Source organism: Hypoxylon trugodes (genome assembly GCF_022578975.1).
Source record: "Hypoxylon trugodes strain CBS 135444 unplaced genomic scaffold F4822scaffold_4, whole genome shotgun sequence".
Taxonomy (NCBI): Eukaryota; Fungi; Ascomycota; class Sordariomycetes; order Xylariales; family Hypoxylaceae; genus Hypoxylon; species Hypoxylon trugodes.
This window is the reverse complement of record NW_026250019.1, coordinates 3,523,507-3,545,608: the sequence shown is the minus strand read 5'-3', so window position 1 is coordinate 3,545,608 and position 22,102 is coordinate 3,523,507. Positions and strand designations below refer to the sequence as shown.

General features: G+C 46.6%; 7 protein-coding genes across 7 annotated transcripts; 2 read left to right on the top strand and 5 right to left on the bottom strand.

Moving 5' to 3' along the window:
* Positions 1-465: 465 nt before the first annotated feature.
* Positions 466-859, bottom strand: F4822DRAFT_428649 (uncharacterized protein; the record flags this gene model as incomplete). Its single annotated transcript, XM_051460946.1, has 3 exons — positions 466-499; positions 580-707; positions 803-859. The coding sequence occupies 3 exons, from the start codon at positions 857-859 to the stop codon at positions 466-468; spliced, it is 219 nt and encodes a 72-aa protein (XP_051316085.1).
* A 2,919-nt stretch (positions 860-3,778) lies between these two features.
* On the top strand, positions 3,779-5,125 carry F4822DRAFT_428648 (uncharacterized protein; the record flags this gene model as incomplete). Its single annotated transcript, XM_051460945.1, has 1 exon — positions 3,779-5,125. One exon carries the CDS (start codon positions 3,779-3,781, stop codon positions 5,123-5,125), a length of 1,347 nt encoding a protein of 448 aa, XP_051316084.1.
* A 312-nt stretch (positions 5,126-5,437) lies between these two features.
* F4822DRAFT_428647 (HCNGP-like protein-domain-containing protein) lies at positions 5,438-6,325 on the bottom strand (the record flags this gene model as incomplete). The annotated part of the gene is made up of 3 exons (XM_051460944.1): positions 5,438-6,081; positions 6,132-6,180; positions 6,260-6,325. 3 exons carry the CDS (start codon positions 6,323-6,325, stop codon positions 5,438-5,440), a joined length of 759 nt encoding a protein of 252 aa, XP_051316083.1.
* Positions 6,326-6,508: 183 nt separating this feature from the next.
* F4822DRAFT_401503 (proteasome endopeptidase complex, beta subunit) lies at positions 6,509-8,159 on the top strand. Its single transcript, XM_051457957.1, has 3 exons — positions 6,509-6,775; positions 6,834-6,981; positions 7,050-8,159. Exons 1-3 carry the CDS (start codon positions 6,746-6,748, stop codon positions 7,655-7,657), a joined length of 786 nt encoding a protein of 261 aa, XP_051316082.1. The 5' UTR covers positions 6,509-6,745; the 3' UTR covers positions 7,658-8,159.
* F4822DRAFT_401493 (glutamine:fructose-6-phosphate amidotransferase) lies at positions 8,134-11,647 on the bottom strand. Its single transcript, XM_051457956.1, has 5 exons — positions 11,134-11,647; positions 10,813-10,883; positions 10,455-10,686; positions 8,817-10,393; positions 8,134-8,755 (listed from the first exon to the last, which is right to left on the bottom strand). The coding sequence occupies exons 1-5, from the start codon at positions 11,136-11,138 to the stop codon at positions 8,535-8,537; spliced, it is 2,106 nt and encodes a 701-aa protein (XP_051316081.1). The 5' UTR covers positions 11,139-11,647; the 3' UTR covers positions 8,134-8,534.
* Positions 11,648-15,875: 4,228 nt separating this feature from the next.
* F4822DRAFT_401489 (P-loop containing nucleoside triphosphate hydrolase protein) lies at positions 15,876-18,026 on the bottom strand. The gene is made up of 4 exons (XM_051457955.1): positions 17,607-18,026; positions 17,129-17,515; positions 16,582-17,038; positions 15,876-16,495 (listed from the first exon to the last, which is right to left on the bottom strand). The coding sequence occupies exons 1-4, from the start codon at positions 17,815-17,817 to the stop codon at positions 16,375-16,377; spliced, it is 1,176 nt and encodes a 391-aa protein (XP_051316080.1). The 5' UTR covers positions 17,818-18,026; the 3' UTR covers positions 15,876-16,374.
* Positions 18,027-18,044: 18 nt separating this feature from the next.
* Positions 18,045-20,871, bottom strand: F4822DRAFT_401488 (uncharacterized protein). Its single transcript, XM_051457954.1, has 2 exons — positions 20,671-20,871; positions 18,045-20,530 (listed from the first exon to the last, which is right to left on the bottom strand). Exon 2 carries the CDS (start codon positions 20,246-20,248, stop codon positions 18,650-18,652), a length of 1,599 nt encoding a protein of 532 aa, XP_051316079.1. The 5' UTR covers positions 20,249-20,530; positions 20,671-20,871; the 3' UTR covers positions 18,045-18,649.
* Positions 20,872-22,102: the final 1,231 nt, after the last annotated feature.

Below are 22,102 nucleotides of genomic sequence, written 5' to 3'. Positions count from 1 at the left end.
CAACACACATAAACCCGGATCAATAGATGGTTCAAACATCAGCCCATATTGTAGTATGAATCATTAACATTATACCATTTGTAGGTCTAAGGCATCAAGAAGATTCGAGAGAACCAACTTGACAACGTTAACCCAGTAGATCTATGCTGTTCACATACAGACGATAGTTGTCACATATTGAACACCCCAAAGAATGCGAGGCGAAATTATGTTTGCTAGTTTTACTTTCTTGATATCGTTACTTGAGAAGTGCTACTACTAATAATACATCGACCAGACGCCGGCTAGCTTGTTTCCTGGTTGAATTGACAAAGCAATTGATTGCCTTCGAATGAAGACATCAGTAACCATCTGTATCCGCCATATCATGTTGTTCACGCACTTGGCGGGCTCGTTCGTTTACTCGTTCAATCGTGTATGTTGACTACAACGATAATTTTATTTTCCATTTTGTTCGAGACGAGTTCACTTCGTGGGACTCTGGGGACCGCGTGTGAAACTAGTAGAGAAATTGCTTCGTTAGCCTAACATATTCTTACCAAACGTAGGTGGTTAATGGGGTTGAGGGAGAGAACTTACTTATGCCACATTTGCCCGAAGAAGCCTGCTTGGGGCTTCTGGTCGTGCAAGCTGGCACGTCTAGCAAGAGAGCTAGGATCGCTAGCACGCTTTTGATTCATCAGACCGTCGAAAGCTGGTCCGGAGCCCTAGAGTAAAGGTGATGACTGTTAGTATAAAATCACAATTACTTGGTAGTAAGAAAGGGATGTATGGTGACGGGACGGTAGGAGACAGTACATACCCTTCGTCGACTAGGGCTAGATGGTGTTGGGGCGTTGGTTTCCTTGGAGTTGTCCATGATGAGTTGTATAGTTCTTAAAGCTTTGGGTAGAAGTTATTGGTAGTATTGATATACAGCTATCTTCTCTGTAGGTATTCTGTGCTAGTAAATATTACATGTGAGGGATCCCTCGAGCGAAGAAGGAGGGTGAGGTCTCTTTATAAAGATTCGAATGAACCGCCAAGTACCTACCCAATAGACCACGCGACCTTTCTAATCAAAACGGTCGGCAGGCAACTGGGTAGGCAGGATCTAAACGAAAAAAGAAGATAAGCTCCATTTCGCTAGATACGGTGCGCTACTGCAACTTTCCATTGTCTGAAGCAGGTTGATTAATCAGCCCCCAGCAATCGGAGCGGTTCCCTTGATGACCTCACCAATGAAGTGGGTGAATCAGGATGATCCTAGGGAAAGTTCCCCGTCCGGATCATACGAGACTGGTATGTCTCATGTGCTTCTAGTGGGATTAACATACATGATTGATGTACGTACAATGTATGTTACTGATAATTAACATATGTCGGTACTGGATGTACATAATATCGAGGTACTTCTGCGTTCAGACAAAGTAACGTCATAGGAAAAGTATAGCTCCATCTTTACCAGATAGGGGAGAGATGTACACGCACCATACAACGTACGTCTTTACCCCGCAAAGAAACGAGACAAGAAGATCGCGGAGGCTCATTCCAGCGATCGAATCAGATTTCTTCGATCTTCATTTCTTGCTGCCCTAATAGGTGGTATGAGGATGACACCACTTATTTTATTGTTCTAGCGAACGCCTCTTACTAATGAAGACGGCCGAATTAGCCCTAGATTAGCTGAGCACCGTGTACAATAGGAGATACATGAGATAAGGGGTAACGTTGAGATCAGTAATGTACCTGCTGATACTCAGTTAGAGATAGAGGGAAGTACAGTACAGTAGATGCCGGGCGTTGTGGATCAATGATGCAACAGGGTCCAGACCCGCCCATTATTGAGGTAGTACGACCCACTTCCCCAGAAAATCCAATCCGACGGTGCTCGCCCTTAACCAAAGTTCCGGCTCCGAATTATCGGTGATACGTATGTAGAACCTCTTTATCACACGACGTCGTGAACGTAGATATCTAAGCAATTAAAAGAACACTAGAACATGGTACGGTAAATGGTGATAGTACTATATTATATCAAGTAGCAAAAACTCCGAAGCTAATCTAGTTATTCTTGACTCATGTTGGTAATAATTAAAACCATTCCACCTCTGATCACTGCAGGTTTGACAAAACCGGAGTTAGGCGTTTAACTCGTCTTTACCAAGCACAGCTGCTGTGGAATCTAGACTAGAAGAGGAAAGTTAGCCCTCTGATCATCAAGCGATGCAATTTAAGATCAGGCAATCCCCAAACCTCATCAGTTCTCCAAGGTGAACAGTGCAAGTCTCGTCACGAAGAACTCAGACATCATGCAGGAAAAATATCATCCGAGAGGCTTCCATACGATTAAGTAGAGATCAACTAACCTGGAAAGGACCTAATACTTAGGGGACATATGATCGTCTATATTACCTAGTACAATGGTCGGGTTAGCGACGTGGACTAGAGCAGTCGTACAACAATCAAGTTATAAATAGAAGCTATCAGGCTACTCATGTTAGCTATGATCATAAACATTGGCTAGGACAAGAACATACCTCATTAAATCAGATTTTTATAAGATGTTCATTTCCATGCCCATTGGACAGGATCAAACAGTGTGAATAATGTTCATCATTTGCAATAGAAGACAACGTGAAGTATATATGAATTACCTGCCAATGCATGTTAGCGATGCTTTGGACCCTTATTACATTGACAAATTTGCGTCAACAAGACACAATCAGTTGACGAATTCTCAACAAGAAGCCCGCGTAGTCCCGCTCTCACAAGGGTTGTACGACCTTGTTGGTTCGAGAGAAGGTACGAAAGGTTCGTTATGTCCGCCCGTTCGTTCAAGATATCCTCATGTGAATGTGATAAATATTGGGAGGGAATTATGTACCTGTTCAAGTGGACGAGTTAGCAAGGTATAAAAATGCTTCACATCCAACAAATAATAACGTAGGTATTGAGGTCAGACAAGGCTGAAACTAAACAAATCTACATAGTGTATTCGGAATGAGGAATTCCCTAGGTTTGTCGATTTCTTCATCACCCCTCGAAACGATCGCCCTGAGGCCGTAAAATAGGAATATGGCACATACCTTTTTGATTTAGAATAGAAGTCGGGCTTGGACGACAGCCACGAAGATCGTCGACAAGAACTTACACTGAATTGAGTTAGCCAGCTGACAACTAAATCAATTATGCTGCAGATTCTTGCATGCGAGATTTGCTCAGGATAATTCTATAGTCTAAGATCCCCATCGTGTTGTAAGATTTGGATTGTTCAAATTTTTCTTCTTCACAGCAAGGAAGCGGTGTTGAGAAAGATATCAAGAGAGAATGCGACTCACATTATAATCCAGATCGAAAGATCGTCAAGGAAACGAGATAATATGCGAGGCAAGAGCCCCCATACTCAGTGCTTTCACATTGCGAAGGCCTCCAAGCTGGGAGGACTGAGGGTGAAAAATATTTGAGGGAACAAAGGAGAAGCTCAGAGGACGCGAGCTAGAAAGTAAAGAAAATAAAAATTGTTGGTGGGGATTTGAGCTTAAGACCCACTCGGGAGATTTCCACCAGAGCCAAAAAGGTTAAGTCCACTATACTGAGCCACTATACCTTTGTGGCAAATGTAACGCCACAATCGCTTATCTAACACTGTTATCGGATATCGGACTCGGTGTAAATAGCGTCGTCATTACCCGACCCTCCTACGTCTCCTTCCCTTTTCCCTCTCCCATATCCTCTCCTCTCACCATTTTGTTCGCCGCCGCATAAGCGACGAACAAAAGGTTAAACCCAACCCAACATGTCAGCCCCTATAGGTGGCATATGGGCGCCCGCGGCGTTGCGGGTGGTCCGTAGCGCCGCCTACAAGGCGAGCAAGATCCTACGAGCGAAGCTCTCCGCGGCCGCCGCTCGCCCGTCCAACAACGTCGCTCTCGAACCCGTATTCGCGCGGAGCACACACTCTCCCCGCCAACCGATCCACCCCGCCGCCCTCCTGCGGCAGCAGAGAAGCGGTCGATGGCACTCGACTACATCCACCGCGTACCAGAACATCAACGCGGCTGTTCGCCGTTTCATGAGCACTGGCCGACTTGACGCTGGAGCGCGAATCGATCGATCGAAGTTCTTGAATACACAGACTGGTCGCGCGGTAGCGCAGATCACGGGCCGTGCTCCGTTCGCGAGTACCCTCCGCCCGAACCTAACGGGTGGCGCACTCCCGCGTACCGCAGGTGGGTATGGTCTCGGATCCGGACGAGTCGGAGGACAGAGATACTTCTCCCATGCCCCAGCCGTCCAGGCACAGGTTGTCCAGAACGTATCCGCCGCCGTGCGAGCATTCTGGATTTCCGGACAAAAGGCGCAGTTCGATGGGCTCACCCCGCGAGGCGAGAGGAAGTACCGTTCCGTCTCAGTACTACAAGGTGAGACTGCCCGCAAGATGTCCGCGGTGTCTCGCAATGCACCAGGCTCGTACATCGACTTCCGCCTAAGCCCCACCGTCACCGCTCTCAGCCCCCTCGCTGCTGCATTCCCCTACCCCTCCACCGGTTTCAAGACCGCTGCTCTTGACCTCGACTCCACCACCCTCAACACCGATGGTTTCCTCGACGTCCTGTCTGTCGACTTCGCTCGTGCCCTTAAGGACTTGACGATGACGCTAGCGGATATAAAGAAGCTCTCCTCGTTAGGCGATCTCCCGATCCAGCTTGAGAAAGGAAATATCCTACGGGTCCGGTTCCCAGGTGTCGACGCTGAAACAGTCGAGTCGCTATGCGATGACCTTGGACTAATGCGAGGTGTCGTCAAGGAAGACCCGGATTTCGCAGCTAAGACTGGGGTTTCTATGGCGTTGAAGTTTCCCTTTGCGCCGGATGCTAAGAATGACAGCACAAGGATTCTGACATTTCCTGGCGGTTCATTAAGGTCTCAAGGAAGCTTCTTCCCCGCGGAAGAGGAGTTCTTTGAGGACGGCTTCAGCGACTTGGAAGATAATCCATGGTTATCATTACCTGACGACTTGGAAGGTTATGAGAGCATGTCACCGCCGATCAGTTCTGGTGAACACTGTTCAGAAGACTTCGAGGGCCTCGAAGGTATATATCGTTTCCTAGAGGAGTGCGACCATGCTCACGGGAAGTATTGAGAATTTACTAGTTGATGAGTAACGAATGCGGGCGTATGGTAGTTTTGGAGATTGCTATTTGAATTTGAATCGGACTGTCTTTACACCTAGGATCCACACTCATTGTATCTTTACCAGTATGATTATCCTAGGTACCTAGGTAGTTATCGGGCTTGCGAGTCCCACTTGATATTTCTTATGTCTATATAAATCAACCTATACCAAGAAACGAGGATATTGTAGATAAGTGGAAAGGGTATCGAAATTGATCAATATACATATGTGCAGTAGAACTAAAGTATGGTATTTGGAGAAGTGACATAACATAGTAGCTTACGCATCAAATCTCGTCTTCCGCTTTCCAACACTTGGTTTCTGCTGTATCGCCTGGTCATTACTGGCTGAAGTAGTCGCAGCGACAAACTCGACAGGCGCTCCTTTATTCCTCGCCCTCGCCTTCTCGATCTCGGCCTGGCTCTGCTTAAGTTGTTCCTTATATGCGTGACGAGGGAAGGCAGTTGGGTCCCATATGTCCGCAGACAAGGTGGTGCGGTATTGATCAACAGGACTGCCAAGCTCGACGAAGCTTAGAAGTTTGTCTGTCAGAGCCGGATTGCGCAAGGCTGGGTTTGCCGCGACTCGGGAGTTGAAGTGCACGCCTTGCTTCTTGAGCTCGAGAAAGCGCTCGAATTTGGCACTTAGTGCGGCTGGTGGTTCACCGGGCGGCTCCGGAGGGATTTCTGTGTTCGGCACAGTCGGTAGTGTGAGATCCCGCAGCAATGCGCGTGTCGCCGTGTATGGAGATCCCGGTGGTAAGCCCGGTCCATTGGCGTCGTCGTCATCATCCATGGGTGCTTCTTCTAACGGAGGGAAACTAGGCCCTGTGATTGCACTTGGACCTATCTGGGGTCCGATAATAGCTGGCTGTTGCTCATCGGACTTTTGTATCGGAGCACTTGGCTTTTCTGGGATATCGTCTGTTTATTGTTTAGAAACATGGGAATGGATGGTCGGATATACAACTTACTCGGCTTCTCATTTGTGTGGGAGGTAGTATCTTGAGTTTGTTTCAGTGACTGGCCTCAATAGGATCAGTGCTGTCCAATGCCTACCGGTATGATGCTATGATTCGTATCGTGATGTTCTCATTCTTACCTTTGGTTCGGGCTGTTGTTCAACCTCTTCTTCCTCGTCGCTACTCTCATAACCCACTAGCGCCATTATCAATCCGATGATTTGTTCCTCAATTTCACAAATTTAAAGAAATAGGATTAAATAATAAACTAAAATCGAAAGATAAGGCCGATGGTTTATTTAATTAGCCTTGTGAGTTGAGTTTTGAGTGACAATCTCATGTTCAAGCTGAATGCTAAAAAATGGAGCCTGTCTTTATCGATACCAGCCGCCAACAGCTGATAGGAAGGCAGAACTGACGCGCAGCTCCCAAGCTTCTTTTACCTTACACCGGAGCTTCGCTACCTTCGCTGCCTTCGCTACATCTCCTACGTACCTCTCCATCAGCCTTACATCTTCATATTCCAAAAACAACAATCCCATTCATCACACTACTCCGGCCACCAATCCGTATTAAATCAACCATATTTGCCGACCGTCTCTCTTTACACCCCCCAAATTTCCAATATGGATCATCGACCACAAGCTTGGGGCCGTGTAAGTAGTCCAATCCACCACAATCGAAAGCAGAGCTAACCAACAACCGATACGATAGCCCAGGGACGACGTCTACGGCGCCTACGATGCCTCATACATGCAGACCAACGGTCCCAACCAGCACACTCAGTCACCCGTCGTAACAGGAACATCAGTCGTAGCGATGAAATTCAAGGATGGTGTTGTCATGGCTGCCGATAACCTAGGTACGCATCTATTCCCACATCCACTATCTATACCACCACAGACCAACAGTCTAACATATATACCACAGCATCCTACGGTTCCCTAGCCCGCTTCACCGACGTAAAGCGCATCCGCACCTTCGCCGACACCTCGCTCATCGGGTTCGGAGGCGACGTATCCGACATGCAATACCTCGACCGTCATCTAACCGAACTCGGCATCGACGAAGCGTACCAAGCGTCCGCCGCGCACACCCTAAACGCGCGCTCACTTCACAAATACCTATCCAAGCTTCTCTACCACCGGCGTTCAAAATTCGATCCTCTGTGGAACCACCTCCTAGTCGCCGGTCTCGACGACGAAGGCAAGCCCTTCCTCGCCGCCGCCGACCTGTTGGGCACAACATTCACCTCCCCGTCCCTAGCAACCGGTTTCGGAAGTATGCTCGCCCAGCCCATTATGCGGCGGTACGTCCCCGACGAAGAGTCCGTGGCCAATGTATCCCGCGAGCAGGCGTTAGAGGTGATCCGCGAGTGCATGAAAGTGTTATTCTACCGCGACGCGCGATCCCACGACTCCTACTCTCTTGCCGTAGTCACTAAAGACGGCGTCGAGGTTTCCGAGAACGAGAAGTTGGAGAAGCAGAGCTGGGCGTTTGCTGATCGTATCAAGGGATATGGTACGCAGACCGTATAAGGCGCCATGTGTCTATCTATCTAGCCGGGCATGCTTCTTTTAAGCCTACTACTAGCTTTCGACAAAACTATTGTTATGCGGATGGATGATAAGGTCCTATCCATCTAAACAAATGAAACGGTGAAATCATCCGTCTAAAGAAAACATAATGAAATGCAAGGATACTATTATACATGACACGGTCGCAATGGATTCTCGATCATCCATAGAGAAGAGAAGCAGGTGGCAGGCAGCAAGAGATTTATGTAACACTAGACTAAAGATTCATGAACGTTGGTAGCTGCTTTAAAGAATAATGTGCTGTGTTTTCGTAGCATTCTCTTGATCTAAGAAACCCGTTGTGCTCTAATATAGTAAACTAGTCAGCCACCGGTACTTTTGTGGTGTACACCTCGTAAATTTCTTTGGAAGTACCATGGTTCATTTCTACTCAGGTAATATTTCACGAATATTCTCAAGACTAAGAAACTCAATGGCAAAACAAATGATACTTGTATTTCATTATACCCAAGCGTCTCAAAATGTATATGATAGTTGTCAACCTTTTTTTTCTTCTTTATTACCAGTTGTCTCCGTCTAGAATGGCCTATCTAGCCGACATACGTGGTTACTCGTCTATCTACTTCTGTAGTACGTGTCCCACGCCCATTCTGGCGTGGGGGCCAATGTGCATCGTTGGGGTTTACGGGAGATAGCAACTGACCATCCCCCTCATCATATCAATCCCGCCGTCATGTTATTGCTATAAGAACAACGATATCCTGTCAAGTGAGACTAAAAAACTATCCACCCACTATGGTATTCATTTTTACAGCCAACTCCGGGGTCATGTCGCATTCCAGCCTAGAATAAGTCTAAATCATGCAGATAAACAAGCTTATTCGACAGTAACCGACTTGGCCAAGTTACGAGGGAAGTCGACGTTAAGTCCCTCCATGACAGCAAGCCAGTAAGCAATGAGCTGCAGAGGAATAACGTTTAGGATTCCTTGCAGACAGTCAACAGTCTTAGGAACTTCGATCTTCTGGGCTTCGCTAGCTTTGAACTCCTCGTCGCCGGGGTTGCAGATGACGATAGGCTTTCCGCCACGGGCAGCGACTGTACATTCGTTAGCACCAATTTTTCATAACGCCATGGAAGTTAGACGCATTTCACGTACCTTGTTGGTAAGCATTGAGCGACTTCTTGAAGAGGTCATCGCGAGTCAAGATCATGATGATGGGAAGATTCTCGTCAACCAAAGCCAACACACCGTGCTTCAGCTCACCAGACATAACAGCTTCACAGTGAAGATAGGATATTTCCTTGATCTTCAGAGCACCCTCAAGAGCAGTGGAGTATTGGCTGCCACGTCCGAGAAGTAGAAGAGACTTCTGGTTCTTGAACGTCTTCGAGCAAAGTTCCTTAATGGACTGGTCCAACTGCAAGATATGCTTGATCTGGTCGGAAATGTTGCCAAGACCCTCAATGATTTCTTCACGTCGCTTTTGCTTGGAGGCTCGGTCCTCGCTAAGAGACAAAGCAAACATAACCATGGCAATGAATTGCGAAGTGTAAGCCTTAGTGGAAGCAACACCGATTTCGGGACCAGCGTTGACGTGAACACCACAGTGGGTGAGGAGAGAGATGGAGGAACCGACAACGTTGACAATACCAACGGTAAGAGCACCACGCTCCAGGCAGTATCGAAGGGCCATCAGAGAGTCGGCCGTCTCACCAGACTGAGAAACGAATACGCAAGTGTCGTCACGGAAAACGGGAGCCTCTCTGTCGAGGAAATCGGAAGCCAATTCTACGGCGATTGGGATCTCGGCGAGTTCTTCAAAGATACCTCGGACAGCCATGCAAGAGTGGTAACTTGTTCCACAAGCAATAAAAATGATTCGTCGGCACCGGCGAATAGTCGCGATGTAGGATCTCAGACCACCAAGAGTAACACTCTTGTTGTCGATATCGAGACGACCTCTCATGGTGTTGACAACCGACTCGGGCTGCTCGAAGATTTCCTTTTGCATAAAGTGGTCAAACTTGCCCTTCATGATCTCCTGGAGCTCGAGCTCCAGGGTCTGGATGTTTCGGACATTAGAGCTACCATCAGCCTTCTTGAGGCGGTGAATGTTCAGCGAGCCCTCGTGAATGTGGGCAATGTCGTCATCCTCGAGGTACATGACCTTCTTGGTGTGCTCGACGATAGCAGAAGGGTCAGAGGAAAGAAAGAATTCCGCGGGCATGGGCAAGCCATCGTCAGTCATGAAAGCGCGGGACTGCGAGCGGTGGAGGAGGGACTTGTCGGGGGCGCCAAGCAAAGAGTTAGGAGCCAACAAGTTGCCCGTCTGCTTCTTCAGGGCAACGTTCTGCGAAGCAGCCTCGGCGGGCAGAGCACCGTTCTCCTCGGAGTATTCTACATCGACAAAATCGACCTTCATCCGCCTCTGGGTCTTCACACCAATAACAAGGGGTGAACCCTTGCGAGCAGCAACGACCTCATGGGGGTAGTGGACAGACTTGATCAGCAAACCATAAGCACCCTCGAGCTCGGTGATGACAGCCTTCGCAAGGTCGACAAAGTCAATGTGGGGATGTTGGTCGTACAGGTACTTCGCGAGCTTCGCAATGCATTCTGTATCGGTCTCGGTCTCGAACTTGAAGCCCTTTGCGGAAAGGAGGGTCTTCAATTCCTTGTAATTGGTGATGATGCCATTGTGGACGACTGAGAATTCCCATGTGGGGTCGGATCTGAAAGAGATGGTGGGATTAGCAAGGGGACTCGTAAGCTCTGCTATGTATAGGTATTTACCGGTGGGGATGGCAGTTCAGCCGAGATGGAGGGCCGTGAGTAGCCCATCGAGTATGGGCGATACCGGCATGTGAATCGAAAACTTTGGTGAGGTCTGGTTTGGACTCATCAATAAGTTGCTTGAGCTTGGCGACCTTGCCGACTTCCTTGAAAGCAAGCACTTCCTTCTTCTTGTCACCATCGACAGCTAAACCGGCCGAGTCATATCCACGGTATTCTAGGCGAGAGAGACCTATATAGCAAAAACCAATGTCAGCATTGGCTTCTATGTAATTGTTTGTTGTTCAACGCAGATCGTTTGGGAGGCTGCAGGTAGCAGGATCGGGGGACGGATTGCGGCAGGTTGTTCATGTCTCACCGTTGACGAGGGTGTCAAGGATAAACTTCCTATCCTTCTCGACCAGGTAGTTGATGTAGCCGAAAATTCCACTATAATATTTAAAAAAAAAAAATCGAATTAGCACACTGAATTGATCCTAACTATGCAATTCTTTTGTCCTATGTGTCTTCTTTTTTTGACCCAATTCTCTGTGTTGTGGAGCTCGAGCGTCTCTGATAGCAGTAGCTGAAACCAAAAGTCGGGGAGATGGAGGGGTCGAATAGGCTACTTGAGGTTCCATCTACCCGTCCAACGGTGTAAAACGAAGACACAAGAGGGTGTCGCTTAGGTTGTACATACCACATATTGCCTCGAGATCGGTGTTGCAAAGCAAGAATGGGTGTATATTCTTTAGCTTAAACAAAGTATGTATGATTGTGGTTGTGTGTCTCTCTCTAGCAAGCTGCAGGAGAATGGGATTCCAAGGGTATCAATGGTAAAACGAAAGTCAATGGCGGTGAGCTTGTGGAATTGGGAGGGGGATTAGGATTAGAGAGAGAGAGAGAGAGGAAGAGAGAAGAAAGGATAGAGTTTCCAGAACTTGGTTTGGGGAAGGAAAAGTCTCAAGTTGGGACTTTTAAAAGGTAAAAGGGGAGACCAACTTAAAAGTACAGAAGACGGTAGGGAGGTAGCGTATGGCTTTTTCTACAAAAAAATATTGGTGCTGCTTGCTGGCTTAGGCTTTTAGAACTTGGTTGTTACCCAGGTGAGGCAGCATGTACGAGGTCGTAGCTACCATAGTATTGCCCACTCACTAGTGGGGGGACTGCGATGGAGCTTAGGACGCTGTACCTAAGAGAGGGTAAGAGGGGTTTGTCAGGGGGGGCAGGGGGGTGGTGATGATGTACCTCCAGGGCTAGAGGGCTAGGTACTACTTTCTTACGATCTATTCAATTCATGCCTTACTCGTGCAAAGTACGAGCCAGGTATACCTATTCACATCTGCATGCTCACGACCATCCCTGACTAGCGTAACTTAGAGAATACCTATAGTAGGCTGTACCTTCTAACCCCACGCATCGCAGCTTATAGTCAGTTCTTGATACCGCATCGTACCTACCGCCAACTTATCTATGTATATGTACCTCGAAAGTTTACATGGATCCCATCCCCATCCACACCAGGCCGCCTAACCTTACATACATCTCTAGGTGCATGTCTAGGATGTCTAGGTACCTACAGTGCTACGGTAAAAGTTGACATCTACAGCTTTCAACTGCATTCCGTGGATCTCTCCCACGCCTGCCACGGCTACTCCAGACCGCATCTACTATAGAGCTTTTCGTCTTCCCCGATCGTCCAATTAATGTCGTTGTCTCTTTTCTTTTCTATCACATTTACTGTACCTATACAGCTATAGTACATGGTATGAGAAACAACAACGATCATAATGATGTATAACCCCCTCCTGTTCAATTCTATTCTATTTGCTGCAAAGGGCGGGGATTCAAACTTGTCAGCCCTTGTTTTAGAAATTCTACGATTTTTGCATGTGTTGTTTCCTTTGTGCCTCTAATCTCTTCTCTTGTTTCCTGCAGCCAATGGTTGCTCCAGGTCTATGCAGCGTGCCGAACCTTTCATTCCTTTCATTGTCTGGGCGGTATTCCAGCTCGCTAATACGACGATAATAGGCCGTCTTACAAGAAAAAACCACACCCTGTCACCCGCTCATCTGATACGGGAAACAACAAAAAAAAACTATTAATGTCGCGACAGAAATGTTCCAAGTTCCAACATCTACATACCTATCGGAATTAGGTACGATTAATTACCTAGTCTCCTCTCGTGTTTCCCTGTCTTTTTTTTTATGATTTATTATTTTTCTTCCTCGGTAAAGGACATTACGATGAAGTTGTCTAGCGGACATATTACCAGATACCAAATAATACCCTGCACTACCACCCGATAGACTGTCCAGGTCTATCATTGGTGTCTTCGTGTTCAGTGAAGATCGATAGCTAACGTGCAGGGCTGGCCGCTCGCCGGATCATCATCCTGGCTGCGGCCCCTTATTTGGGGCTGTACCTGAGCTCAACTCGCCAGCTTTGCTTGGAACCAGTGCATTTGAGGCTTGGCCCAAAGCCGGCCAGAATGCTACCCTCCAGTTGCACTCCACTCCAAACTCCCTTGCTAGTTTCGTTGGAAGTCCCGATATCAGAAACAAGCCATCGTCCGAACACGACCTGCTCTGACGACATATCGAAAAAGGGGTTCGACGGCGCGCAATGGCAATGACGCGTCTATTTTCGGATTTTTTTTTCTTTGCTTGCATTGCATCTAGGTGTCAAGCAATAAAAAAAACGAGTTCGTATCAGACTGTTAAAATTTTAGAGGAAGCATTTTCGCAGTCTAGATCACCAAAGGTGCCTTGATCACAACAGAAGACAGATCGATTTCCCAGGGAATGTCGCAATCATCCTTGATAACAAACCCTACGAGCGGCTGAGCTCCAGTACCTATCTAGTGGAACATTCACTGTCAAGCAACCAGATCTGTTGGCTTGGCTGTCGATACTTTTACAAGATAGGGACTTTATGAGACCTGAGACCCGTCAGCGTCAGCATTCCCTTCCAAGTTTGTGATCAAACCCCAACCATGTCATTGTCAATTATCATGCTGTTTTCTCACCCATACCCCAGCTTCAAATGGTTGGTGAGAAATTCTTCAACAACAACGCGGCTGCGCCAGCAGTAACGTCGCTTTTTTTTTTCTGGCTTTCCCCATACATCATCATCAATCATATGATTGAATTGTTTGTGCTAAAACTAAGGGTCATTTCCCTCCCGAGCGCACAACTCACTACGAACAAACTAGGGCATCGTCACCCGCACCGGTCTCCCAGCTAGCGACTCGCGCAGGCAAAATTGCCTAAGAATAGCAGCAGCAGCAACGCGATCCACCCAATAGAAACCCTTGAGAAGCTCTCTCCTGGGCGCCGGACGCCGACTACCAGTCCATTGTAACCTTGTCGGCAGCCCACCCGCCATTCTGATGTCAGACTGGCAGGGAAGTGGCCTGCATGTCTTTTATTCCGGAGGCCTGCATTTTATGGAAGTCCGAACCTGTCTTTTCGAGCGCATTGTAACTCTGAATACCACACGTGGAAATCGCATGTACCCGACACGATAGGTTGGATTTCTTTATTTGGACAACTACAACTAATAAGGGCCTCGATCATTTCAATGATACGGGTCAGACGGCTCAATTCTCTTTGCTATGCTTTGATATTTGGTAGTAACTGCAACTTTGCAATCTGCAATGAAGCTTACGTGCTTCATACGATTCATGCACCCGCGCCAATGCATCACCGTATGGGAGAGAAATACCTCGATCGCCCACCGTTCATCCATATATGTCTTGTTTAGCGAAGCCTTTAGCCTACTGGTTTGATAAACTTCACTACCATGACTACGTGTCCATACCAAGATCAATCCCGAATAGGATACCGACGTCATCCGCATAGGAATTTATAGTGAACCAAACGTTGAACTCCATTCACGAATGTCATTACTAGCATTTTCTAAATCATTGCGGCTGATCTATACAAACAGCATTTACCTTGATATCATTACTCCACATAGTCATTACCAGTTAAGTCCCTGCATATACTCATTACCAGCGTTCAATTCATCACAACTGCGGAATTGGGTTTCGGATACATTAACCCGCGAGTGGATTCTCCTTGAATGAGTCCACCAAATCATTCCTCTATCTCTACTCGCATATTGACAGCATCGAACTAATGCAAGATATTGGTTAGGAGGTGCTCATCCGCGTTGTCTATCTTAGCTATGCAAGTGAATGCATTAGGATCATGAACCGAGGCACTTTATGGGCATTCTTCTCACCTACTCAGCCTTGCCTGGTCACTATCTCATCCAGCTAACCTCAGCTACGTATATTTTATCCAATGAGCAGCTCGACTTGTTGGTTCGTTAGCTTGCAATATCGTGACCTACATATAACTAGACGTGTAATCCTTCGACCAACTACATATAGATGTACTAAGATTTAGGTCGCCTGCAGCTCAGCTCGAGTGACCCGCAATATAGGACCACATGCGTAGACAACTACTAATGCAGGATGAATCTATCCTATCTCGCTCGGTAATCTCTGATACTTATAGGAGTTACGTATTTTAATTGGCAGATACATATATCTGAAGAGCTTTGGCCTTGTGTTTAAGACTCCTTGCGGTTTGGTGCGGTCAATGATGTGTGCTCTCGTGCGTAAATGCTATTGGAGCTGCTATCGATACCTCGGCTGACGCGAATATCTAGTCACAATGATTGAATACTATGGAAGGCATATTCTAATGAGTTACCGTATTGTATATACGGGATTAGCTCAGCTGTGAGGAAATTCTGGTGGGTGAATTTTGGGTATGAGCTTCTTACTACCGATACCAAGGGCTTTCCACCTTATATATCTCTAGGAAGTAATGGGAATGTGGTTCGCTTCTAGGTATTTACTATGATCTTTAGCCTATGGATCGGTGATATGAAGAGACATTTAAGGTATATATATCACTTACACCCGTGATTAATGGTCCTCTAAAATCATTCTATCGTGTCAGCACCCTTTCGCGTTACATACAATATCTGTTCTGTACACTAGCTCTTAAGGATCAATACCTTGGTAATAGATTATCACAATATCGCGGCAAATGAATCTCGAGAATAACAACTTGAAGCGCGATAGTGTATCTACACCAATACCTATTGTTCAAGAGGTTACGAAGGGAAGTACAACCAAATCTCCCGACGTAATCGCCAAATGGGATGGATGTTGAAAATCGGCTTCAGAAGTAGGACATAGTCAAGTGACTACCTAAGTAGATTATCGGAGTCCCTATCATTTAATAGAACCATAAATCAAATGAAAGTATTTTTGCGCTAGCACAACTTGACTTCTTCGTAGGAATGGCATATTAGCGACTAGAAATAGCTTGCCTGGGGTAGTACAACCTCTCGAGTTTTGGGAGGAATTGATTTAGTAGACTTTTGAGGCGTGAGAATGTATTAGACGTATAAAATCTATGTCTTCGACTCACTCTAGGACTAAATGTGTATGGACGTCGTAGTCGTTAATGGTTATGCTAGACTTAAGGTACTTAGGTAGCTGGGCGTGTGAATGAACGATGCTCAGGATAGCAACTGACAAACCGACGAACCACTCAACTTGATTATTTCCCTTCATTTCGAAGGGAGTCGGCCTCTAGAATGAGGACTTCGCGAGCAAACAAGACCCCACGAGAACACAAGCAAGAACACAGTGACAACCCGCCATAGAATCTATCCATCCTTCATCATATTAATAGCGAGGCTAACGGGCTAAGCGAAAAGAGCTAAAGTAACCTCGCCCGCCTTCTACAAGATATTTTTACACAGCAAGAGCGTAGTCCCGAAAGATATCCCAGTGACACTGCTCTCGGTGAGGATTTCGTTGGTCGAGGTAGGAAGTTCACTCCGTATAGATGAAGTATGGTGACCAATTCCATGACCTTGTTATTTCTTATCTCGCCGCTACATCTGCCGTACCTTATAGCTTCTGGTATTCTAGCTTGCCTTCCAGCTTCTTCGCCTCTGCCAACTTTCGCACCGCCTTGTTGAAATCGTCTTGGTTGACGGCGTCTCGGTATGCCTTGATTGCGAATAGACCACTGGAAAACGCCAATTAGTACTTTTCTCGACTTCATCATGTGGTATAATGTGCTATGCCTGAAATGGGGAGTGGGGGATGACTTACGCTTCTGTAACCACGTTTCGCAAATCGGCACCGTTCAAACCATCACTCATCTTGACAACACTCTCGAAGTCGATATCACCCTCAGTGACCACACTCTGAGCATGGATCTTGAGAATCTCCAGACGGCCGACCTCGTTGGGCAATGGGATCTCGATCTTTCGGTCGAGACGACCGGCACGCAGCAGGGCGGGGTCGAGGGTATCAGGTCGGTTCGTCGCCATGATGATCTTGGTCTTGCCTAGGTAATCGAAACCGTCGAGCTGGTTGAGTAGCTCCATCAACGTTCGCTGGATCTCTCGGTCCGCACTGGTACCCTCCGAAAACCGTCTTCCACCGATGGCGTCGATCTCGTCCATGAAGATGATACAAGGCTCGTGCTCCTTGGCGTATCCGAACATCTCTCGTATTAGCCTTGCAGACTCGCCAATATATTTGTCCACGATAGCTGAAGAGACGACTGTTTGTGTAGAAATCAGAACATGTTAGCTCAGGTCCAAAAGCAAATAGTGGGAGCTTGTGTTTTGTCAAAAGGAAATATTATGCATACCCTTCAGGAAATTTGTCTCCAAACTACTAGCCACAGCTCTTGCCAACAGTGTCTTTCCCGTACCGGGGGGTCCGTAGAGCAACACTCCCTTGGGCGGCTTGATACCCACTCGTAAGAACAGTTCTGGGTTCTTTAGAGGCAACTCGATGACTTCACGTAGCTCACGGATCTGATCGTTCAATCCACCGATACCCGCGAAGCTGACTTGGCCGGGGTCCTCTAGCGACATGTTGTAGACGAGGGGATCGACTTCTCGGGGTAGCATTCGCATGATGGTAAGTGTCGTCATATCTAGCGCTACACGGGTTCCTTGCTTCAACTTTATTTTGTCGACTTTTGATCTGCAGCCGACGACATATCGCGGTCCTGAGGAGGCTTTGACGATAACTAGAAAAGCCTTAAGTTAGCATTTATATATCTTCTAATGATTCTGCGTGGGTAGCGCAGGGTTATGCTGGCGATAATAATGGCGACGTACATCTTTCCTCATCGAGTTGCTTCAAGACTTCACCGATGATCTGGCCGACACTTTGCAGAGCCTTGATGTTCTCTTCTGTCTGGTTGAACTCCTTCTCCAAACCCTTGATATCTAAGCGCAGCGCCTTCAGTTTAGATTCCCACTCTCGCGACTCGATGAGCTTAGCTCGTAGGGCTTGGAGCGCGTGCTCTCGTTCTGAATCGGACGCCATATTGTGTGTTGATTATGTGAGTTCGGATAAAAAAATCGGGTGGCGGCGAGGAAGAAGAGAGAAGGAAGATCGAATTCTTCGTTTGGAAGGTATGTTATTTGACTATGATGAGAACGGGAATGTGTTGCGCGGTATAGAAAATTGGTTGAAGGTTGTTATGAAAGTGAAAGTCAATTATGATGGAGCTTCAATGATGAAGCCCCGTTGCTAGATGCATGTAGTAAACCTTAATAGCTGATGCAGCTTCCGTTTGCCTGGCCGGGTCCGCCAAGTCTAGACCCACTCGAGAATCTACCGTATTATCTAATACAATTCTGACTTACATAATTCATTAATAACAATTTAAAACATTCATGATGACCAACACACATAAGTATGCCATTAACATATACCGCTTGATTAATTATTAGAGCTGGTATTTGGATGAATCACTTGGGATTTCTTCAATACTTGGTTTTAGAAATATGTTTGCACCATGTATTTTTTTCAATTCATGGTTGAATGGTATGGAAGCTATCTGCTATGATCGAAGCTGAGTGGAAAAAAAAATAATAAGCTTGGTTGTTTTATCAACTTAGGTATCCTTCAAGTATGGAAACTTTTGATAAAGGGTCGGATGAATACAAGACCAATCAATAATACTATGCTTTTGGGGGTATATGGTGTAAATGGTGATATGGCAACATCTCGCTCTTTTGGTATGGTCACTAACCAACCATGAGGACCTCCTTTGCTTGCTCATCGAGAACAGCAAAGTCTGGTTTGTAGAATCTTAACTGAATGGAATGTCGTAAGCATGAACTCGTAAAAGGGCCTGAGCTGTTGCTCGCCCTTAACCTTCCCACTCGGCGGTGATCTCCTCCCGCACTTTGCGGCACCACTTCCAGAGAGCCGCCTCGAAATCCACCCATACTTGGGGATCACTGTTATATACGACGCCCATTACATCCACTTTTAATATTACTTCCCACCGGAGTTCGGCGGCTTTGATCCAATATCGTAGATTCTCTGCACACCTGTATGGTTTCTGTGTGTCAGTATGGAATGTTCCAATAGCCCCGAAGCGTCGTCGTGACTTCTTGACGGTTGCGTTATGAAGCTTGACAAGCCTCAACCCATTTTGCAAACTTGCTAAGAACGGAGTTGGGAGTTCGCCATTCTGATCAATTGGCGTCCATGGCGGTAATGGCTCAGCTTCGGTGTCGATCGAATTCAAAAATGCTATCTCCCGCTCAATTTCCCTTCCGGACCAGTCTCCCTTCAACCAAGTCCAGCTAGCTCTCTCGGCACGCTCGGCTTTCTCAATTTCTTCCTCCTTCCTAAGCATGGTACGTATACTATCAATCCAAGACCTCATCGTCTTATGTTCGTCTCCACGGGGGCCACCGGCGAAATTCCTAGTTGCCATGTGTTTTAGTACCTCCATGACCGAAAGTAACTCTGAGCGTATTTCCTTTTCGGGCTTGATAGCATCTAATCGATCTGGATGCTCATGTGACGTATAGTAGATCTTAGCAGCTCGGATGGCTAACGTCATCACATCCAGTAGTTGCACTCCTTGGATTTCGTACCATGTTTGCGATGGTTTGGGGGACTGAAGTGCTGGTGGTAGATCAGCCTCTTTGATAGGCGAATTATTTGGTACTGGTGTTGATTCTGCCAATACCCTTGATGCGGAATCCAGTGCTTTTGTCAAGTCCGCTTTCAGTTCCTCAATAGTGGGCGGCTTGGGAACAGGCTTCTGGCGATGAATGTATGTACTTGTAGTTGGTGGTAGGACGTCTGTTTCCGGTTCTTCGTACTCATCCGAGTAAAATCCATCGTGGTCGTCGGTAGGAGATTCTACCATGAGGCCACCGGCGAAATTCTGGGCGCCCAAATCTGGGCTGCTCCCCATCGAGGCATATGAAGAGTCTACATCTGAGGCTGTGAGCTTTGGGCTCAGCAAGGAGGATGTATCCAACTGCGACAAGTCTAATGTTGCTCTTGGGTGTCTCTTCCTTGCTAGTTGTCCACCTTTCCCATCCAACAACCCCGTCCTCGCAAAATAGTACTGAAGATGCGAAATGCTTCCCAAACTTAGAACACTCTCTCGATGTCTTGCACTAGAAGCGAAATCCGTTCCTTGAGGCTTCGTGAAGCCGCGTCTCTTTAAGGGTCTATCATAACTCCCGGTGGATTGGCGCGAGGACGCAATGCTGATGTCTGATCTTCTAGATTGATAGCTCGAGGAAGATAGTCGAGAGAATGCGTCGCTACTTAGGGAATCTCGATAAGCACCATCGGCACTTGAGGTGCGGGAAACAGATGAGGAGGTCGAAACAATCCGACCGGTACTCATCCTATTGGAATTGAGGGCCATCGTAGGAGTGGTCTCGGGTGAGGGGGAATCACGGCGAAATGTTGGCCGTTCGTCTGCGTTGGTTGCCATGATTGATCTTATTTTCTGGGATATGGGAGTCGGTAGTTTCGATTCGCCTGAATATGAAGCTTGCGATTCGGGATCTGGTATTTGTACGGTTCGATTGGATTGTAGAGATGACTCTTGGTATTCGTATGAAACGGCGAAGAATCGCGAGATCGAAATGAGGGTTATGAGTCAGAACTGACTGTTCAACAGCTTTGAAATTAAAACAAATATAGTTGCGAAAAAGAGCGTTTCCTAGTCAATGGTCGGATGAGCTTGAATGAATGGGTTGCGGGCTTCTTTGCGCTATGAAGAATGTAAATAATGTGAAACAAGCGGCATCAAGTTATGTGTCGGAGAATAAACAATCACACAGGTACAGGTCGTAAGATAGCAGGCAAGCGTGGCACTTTCTCCCCCATGAGATCAATTGGGGGGCATCTTACCTACTTCGAACCTAGTGCGATGTTATCCGTGAGGGAGTGGGGACCCTTTTGGAGAAGGGGAACCAGGGGGTTAAAAATAATTAAAAAATAATGAATGTATTTTGGTGGTTCAACGATTCAATGTTCTTAGCCGTTCTTAGCTGGTTCCATAAGAAGGTAATTAGGTTTCTTCGCGTCGAGTCGGTCCTCGGCCGGGTGGAGACGCGTAAAACAAATCGGGACGGATTTAACCAATCAGCGTCTTCCCTTTTGCCCCTTTTTAGCTTTTTAGTTCTCAAGTCCGATATTATCAACGGACAGAAAAGATGACAGCTTTTATTTTAAACGAAATGGAAGAACACAAAATCCTATATGGATCAAATCCTTTGACTTAATTTTGCATTCCTGAATGAACGACTTGGATATACAATGGATATTTAAAAATGTAAAGCCAGTAAAAGATGACAATGTTATTGAAGGAAGAAATCGATGATGACTCCTTTGCCTCTTTACACATAATACGGAGTTAGGCGTATTAGTCGAGGCATCCAAGCTAATTAAAGGCCACATCGTTTGGAACTGCATCGGCTGGCTGGGCAACAGAAATTAATTAGGTACATGCATTCATTCCCTTTGCATATCGAAGTTATTCGAATGTTTGTGTCGGGTTTGATATTATGAACAAACTCCCTTTCTAATTATCATGATGGGCAGATTATTCTCTTGTCATCGAGATGCTGGAATCTGCGTAGGAGACGGGTTGTGTCCGTAGCTTTCTCTCCACGTCTTATGTTACATGTATTATACGATACCCAAGTAGCAGTCCATTGCCCAATCATCACCCCACATATGGCACAGACAGCTGTCAGTGTTGTGCGTAGCACCTAGGTTAGTGACTGCGGTTCTTATATTAGCAGCCTGCATGCTTTCTGCAGTAGGGTTACCTACCTAGGTACCTATGCATAACGCGTGTGATCAAGTTTCTAGAAGCTCTCTCTGCTCCCTGAACTTATACCATACCTAACTTTTCATAACTTCGGTATGGTATTCCTTTTTCTCCATTCCCCGACGATATTCGGAAGTGTTTCCGTAACATGATTTGTCAACTACAATCATAACAAGAAAATAACTTAGAAGGATTATGAAGAGATAAATAGACATGCCGTCTTGGCGTTCATGTTTTGACTATACACATTTTTTATGAATAATTATGACATATCCTCATTTCCGAGGTGGACATCTACAATGTTGTAGTGTGTAATTTGCTTGTTCCCCGACCCCAGTCCAGACCGAACGGATAAGATACGCTGGTGGCCTGGTCCTGGTAATCCTCTAGGTCCTAACCAACGGTTCGGCAAGCCTTAACCTAACCCATGTGGCAGGCTTGAATGTTTCGAGTGCACGAGGCACATTGAGGTATCACCATCAATATTTGCTGTCATAATGGTTACAT

Bases quoted from the DNA above. Each gene is read 5' to 3' on its own strand.
- F4822DRAFT_401488 (XM_051457954.1), bottom strand. From the start codon at position 20,248: ATGGCAACCAACGCAGACGAACGGCCAACATTTCGCCGTGATTCCCCC.
- F4822DRAFT_401493 (XM_051457956.1), bottom strand. The intron at 10,687-10,812 runs GTGAGACATGAA...TTTGCTATATAG, and splicing joins CCTTGACACCCTCGTCAACG to GTCTCTCTCGCCTAGAATAC. The intron at 10,394-10,454 runs GTAAATACCTAT...CATCTCTTTCAG, and splicing joins CTGAACTGCCATCCCCACCG to ATCCGACCCCACATGGGAAT.
- F4822DRAFT_401489 (XM_051457955.1), bottom strand. From the start codon at position 17,817: ATGGCGTCCGATTCAGAACGAGAGCACGCGCTCCAAGCCCTACGAGCT. The intron at 17,516-17,606 runs GTACGTCGCCAT...AGGCTTTTCTAG, and splicing joins GCAACTCGATGAGGAAAGAT to TTATCGTCAAAGCCTCCTCA. The intron at 16,496-16,581 runs GTAAGTCATCCC...GGCGTTTTCCAG, and splicing joins CGAAACGTGGTTACAGAAGC to TGGTCTATTCGCAATCAAGG.
- F4822DRAFT_401503 (XM_051457957.1), top strand. From the start codon at position 6,746: ATGGATCATCGACCACAAGCTTGGGGCCGT. The intron at 6,776-6,833 runs GTAAGTAGTCCA...CCGATACGATAG, and splicing joins GACCACAAGCTTGGGGCCGT to CCCAGGGACGACGTCTACGG. The intron at 6,982-7,049 runs GTACGCATCTAT...TATATACCACAG, and splicing joins CATGGCTGCCGATAACCTAG to CATCCTACGGTTCCCTAGCC.